Source organism: Hesperophylax consimilis, chromosome 20, assembly GCF_061612785.1.
Source record: "Hesperophylax consimilis isolate HC1 chromosome 20, BYU_Hcon_1.0, whole genome shotgun sequence".
In the NCBI taxonomy this organism is placed as follows: Eukaryota; Metazoa; Arthropoda; class Insecta; order Trichoptera; family Limnephilidae; genus Hesperophylax; species Hesperophylax consimilis.
The window spans coordinates 4,208,614-4,213,791 of record NC_142855.1 but is presented as its reverse complement, the minus strand read 5'-3'; the positions used below and the strand labels follow the sequence as shown (position 1 = coordinate 4,213,791).

The 5,178-nt window shown below is 35.6% G+C and overlaps 1 protein-coding gene across 1 annotated transcript; it reads left to right on the top strand.

Moving 5' to 3' along the window:
- Positions 1–291: 291 nt before the first annotated feature.
- On the top strand, positions 292–4,157 carry LOC149413938 (uncharacterized). The gene is made up of 8 exons (XM_089644350.1): positions 292–476; positions 636–822; positions 956–1,165; positions 1,258–1,452; positions 1,894–1,926; positions 2,101–2,156; positions 2,391–2,501; positions 4,022–4,157. Exons 1-7 carry the CDS (start codon positions 454–456, stop codon positions 2,479–2,481), a joined length of 795 nt encoding a protein of 264 aa, XP_089500476.1. The 5' UTR covers positions 292–453; the 3' UTR covers positions 2,482–2,501; positions 4,022–4,157.
- Positions 4,158–5,178: the final 1,021 nt, after the last annotated feature.

Here is a 5,178-nt window from a genome sequence, read left to right as displayed (position 1 = left end):
CTAGCTAACAACATTTTCGATTTCCGAGGCATGAACAAAGTTTAAGAAGAAAAAAAAAACTTGGTTATGTCTATGTTATGTTTGACCTTGAGGGTAAATGCAAGTCAAGAGACGTCTTAATTAGCGTGACTGAGAAACGAGATGAACTAACTTATCACTTGTTTTGTGTTTATCTGATTTTAACACGAATGCTGAAGACATCTGGGGCCTTAGCATGAGAATCGATCGAACTTAACGATATCGGATTGCTAAGCGTATCTACCGACCATTTTATAACGACTTCCCTAGCATGAGAATGCTATTGATAACTCTAACGACATCGATAAGGCAATAAATACAAATCGATATACGCTGGCAATACTGGGACGGAATTGTCTATGAATTGAATAGACGTCAAACGTCAGATTTCAAGCGTGACCATTTTAACCGCCGTGTTTGTTTTAATATTTTACGATGTCGCAAGCAATGGTAGCTGGGTAAGTTATTTATTTATCTTTTTATGTGAAAGAATTTCCATTATTATCAAAGAGATATACTTACATTCTATTGTGTCAAAATTTTGAAGTTATTTTTACTAATATTTCAATCATACGCAGTATTTTAAGATATTCAAAATGCTGATATTATGATTTCAGGAAGAGAGTAAGGTCGACGACCAGTCAAATGGATTTGTTAACCAGCTATATGGCTGACCATTCGGAGTTCGCGGCTGGAAGGTTTGTGGGACCTCAGGGTTCCCAAAAAAATAAGGAGATGTGGCGTAATTTGGCGGAACAACTGGCAGAATTGGGTCCTCCTAAGTCAGCCGAGCAGTGGAAAACAGTGAGTATTTGTACCTACCTATACAAACTGGTTGCAGCAAACTTTGCTGACCTTCTAATATAATCTATCATCGAGACACTTGATATAAGACCGTAAATCACTTTTAACCTGACATTATTTTTACATTTTACAGACATGGCGTGACTTAAAATGCAAATCGCGCGCCCAAAACGCCGATGCCAAGCGAGCTGCCCTCACGACTGGAAACACTGCCGAGATACCGGTGTTAACTGACCTGACACAGAAGGTCATCAACATCATCGGCAGAGCCAGTTCTGAGGGCAGCGGACTTCCAGAAAGCTGTATAGGAGATGGACCTGAACTCATAATGCAGGATGTTGAGGTCACTAATGTCTTAAAATGTTAATATAATATATTCTGTCAAAATTTAGTTGATCTTTCATTATCAATGAAAATTATTTGTGTGTTTTACAGTATTCCGATGAAGTTGGAGAAGGGCCCACAGATTTCCAGACGGCGCAGTTAGCTTCCCCTTCTCGCCCGAGCAAGAAGAGGAAGCTAACTGACAAGCCAGATGTGGGGGTTCGGATGGTGATGGCGCAGGAGGCTAGCAACAAATCATCCAAGGAGCTTGTGGGAGCTATTAATAATTTCTCCAATATTTTTAAGGTATTTCCTATTTCTCTTCGAATCACTCCCAAATACAGCGCTACACGTGTAAGTTGCCAGATTAAAATATAAAGAAATAGCGTCAATTCATGTTTAAATTCATTCAATTTATAAGTGTGAGTAAGTTCAACTTATAAGTGTGGCACTGTACTTTTAAATTAGAATTAAATCTTAGTAGAACAAAATAAAATGCCCAGCTTTGACTTATTTCATTTATTTATTGTACTATTCCCAATGTACTATTTTTCCATTTTGCGCGGTGGAGTTTTTATTGATCTGTTTGTTTAGATATTCTTTGTGTTAAAAAAAAATAATAAACATGTAAAATCCAGCTTGGCGAGAAATTCAAAATGAATAAATTAATTTATAATCTTCCTTTTAGTATGTCGACTACCTATTGTTATTTAAATTAAATTAATGAGTTGTTATTTATCATTTCAGAGTTCAATGGATCGATTTGCTGACATTTTTGAGGTATTTCCTGTTCCTTTTTGTAATTATTTGTCAGGGCACCTCGAGACCGGGCAAGATACAGTGTCTACATAGACATGGTGCTTTTCTGGTCTCGTCTCACTGGCACTAATAACTAATTTACTATAGAAGGTAAATTAAGTTAGTAAATTAATGAATTATCATCTCTTGTTTCAGAGATACACGGCAGTGGAACGTGAAAGGGTTTGTTTACTCCAACGACAGTTGGCGAGGTATTTATTTGCTATACATCTATACAGGCTTTTAAAAACATTTAATGTACAAAACTGAACAAATTAAATTAAATATTGCATTATTTAATATGTCACTTGAGAGATTGCGAAGTATGTTCACAAGGGATGGAACACGATTATTAACAATTGTCCTTGGAGAGGCAAGCAGTCCAGCTAGGAGGTACGATGAAAGTAGAATGAATAAGATCTCTAATAAAACATTTCTAATTCTAGACGAACTCAACCATCGAAACAACCGTCAACATCATTTGCTCACTCGCCCAACTATACGTTGCAGTTGGAGTCAGAGGATGAATACGATTAGTTTTTTTTATAATTTTCAAGGTAATAAGTTTTTTGTATATTTTTTGTGTTAAATCTTTATTTTTATTAACGTTTTGTATGTTCATAATTTTTATGTTTCTTGTGAAAAAGTGATACTCAACAACAAATGTCATTTTTTTACAATTTAGATACATACACTATTTTAAAGTACTTGTTGTGTAATATTGCATGCAGCAATTTGCATATACATATACTTGATTAGTAGCAGTTCTTCAAACTCTTGCAATGTCTCTGTGAGGCGTGAATTGTTTTTACAATGTAGGTACATACAATACAATGTTTTAAAGTACTATTGAAGTTCTTTTTGTGAAATATTGCATGCAGCGCTTTGCATATATGAATATGTACTTGATTAGTAGCAGTTCTTCAAACTCTCGCAACGTCTCTGTGAGGCGTGAATTGTTTTTACAATGTAGGTACATACAGTACAATGTTTTAAAGTACTATTGAAGTTCTTTTTGTGAAATATTGCATGCAGCGCTTTGCATATATGAATATGTACTTGATTAGTAGCAGTTCTTCAAACTCTCGCAACGTCTCTGTGAGGCGTGAATTGTTTTTACAATGTAGGTACATACAATACAATGTTTTAAAGTACTATTGAAGTTCTTTTTGTGAAATATTGCATGCAGCGCTTTGCATATATGAATATGTACTTGATTAGTAGCAGTTCTTCAAACTCTCGCAACGTCTCTGTGAGGCGTGAATTGTTTTTACAATGTAGGTACATACAGTACAATGTTTTAAAGTACTATTGAAGTTCTTTTTGTGAAATATTGCATGCAGCGCTTTGCATATATGAATATGTACTTGATTAGTAGCAGTTCTTCAAACTCTCGCAACGTCTCTGTGAGGCGTGAATTGTTTTTACAATGTAGGTACATACAATACAATGTTTTAAAGTACTATTGAAGTTCTTTTTGTGAAATATTGCATGCAGCGCTTTGCATACATGTATATTTGATTAGTAGCATTTCTTCAAACTCTTGCAATGTTTCTGTGAGGCGTGAATTGTTTTTACAGTGTTGGTACATACAATACAGTGTTTTAAAGTACTATTGAAGTTCTTTTTGAGAAATATTGCATGCAGCGCTTTGCATATATGTATACTTGATTAGTAGCAGTTCTTCAAACTCTTGCAATGTCTCTATGAGGCGTGAATTGTTTTTACAATGTAGGTACATACGATACAATGTTTGAACATGATGAAGCACTATAAGTCAGTTTCCTTGTTTAATATATTATCATTCGTGGGAGAAGTACTTTCGCACTAGTTCGTCTCTCACTCTGCGGGCTGCAACAACCCTGCTGACATCTTCAGGCTGGTGCAGCAGCTCAACCTCTCTTAACTCTACATTATCATTATAATAGTCTGTTAATCTGAAAATAGAGAACAATTTATTAATATTTTGTACTGTTGCCTTACTTTTTTAAATGCATATAGTTCAACAAGGAAACTGACTTATAGTGCTTCATCATGTTGTATAGTATAGCACAAGTAATAATTATTTGACCAGCAGCATCGGGCTCATAATGGAGAACTCTGTCTTTCCTGAGGCAACGGAATATAGCCTTCCATGCCCCAAATAGGCGTTCTATGGAACATCTCGCCTCACAGTGCGCCTTTGTGTATCTGTATTGGGCACTCCCCTCGACTGCATTCAATATTGGTGTCATCAGATAAGGCTCGAGTGTATATCCAGAATCGCCTGATTGAAACAAAACACCCATTATAATAGGTACATATAACTACTAAGTTATAATTTTTTTGCCTTTTTTTAAAATGAGTTGTTGAAATACATACCTAGCAAGAAATATGTCCCAATTCTCTGATTGTATAGTCTGTTCATTTCAGTTTTGACTAAACTATTATTCCAAATGAATTGGTCATGGACAGTACCTGGGAAGCGTGTGTTGATGCTCAATATTTTCAACGTAGCATCGCAGACCTGTTTATCAAACATAAAAAACCTTCAATAAAATTTGAAAACAACAATCCGGCTGTTTTATTTCTGAAAAAATATTTACCACTTGAACATTCAGCGAATAAAATCCTTTGTGGTTTTTGTACTGCTCCTCGTGTCTGGAAGGGGTGACGATGGCGATGTGGGTGCAATCGATGCATCCCAGAACATGTGGAAAGTTTAATTTTTCCCTAAAACTACTCTCTACTTGCTTGCGGGCTTCATTTGTAGCCGGAAAATGTATCCATCTTCTGTACAGATGTTCTAAAACTGCTTTCATAAACAGTTTTATGCACTTGCTAACGGTAGTTTGCCCTATCGCCAAGAAGTGATCTTGGCCTACTCCACGTTGGTAGCTCCCTGTAGCAAAGAAGCTGATGGGTGCGAGTATCTGTCAACATCATAAATAATACAACTAATTAACAAACTTCACTTTTGATCATTTTAATCACTTTATTGTGAAAAATTATCATCAGCAATCGAAACAAATTTATTTATTTCACGTGGTCGTTCCAGTGGTGGATAGATTTATATTGTGTTTTTGTTTTACTAAGATATCAATAATGTTTAATACTCTCACTTTAATGTATACTGGAAGTCCTAATGTATTTTTTGACACTAGAAAAGGAGTTAATTCATCAATGAGATCTCTAGCCATAATGCGAGATATTCGAAACAATTGTCTGAATTCCGTCTCTGCAAGTTCGAACGGA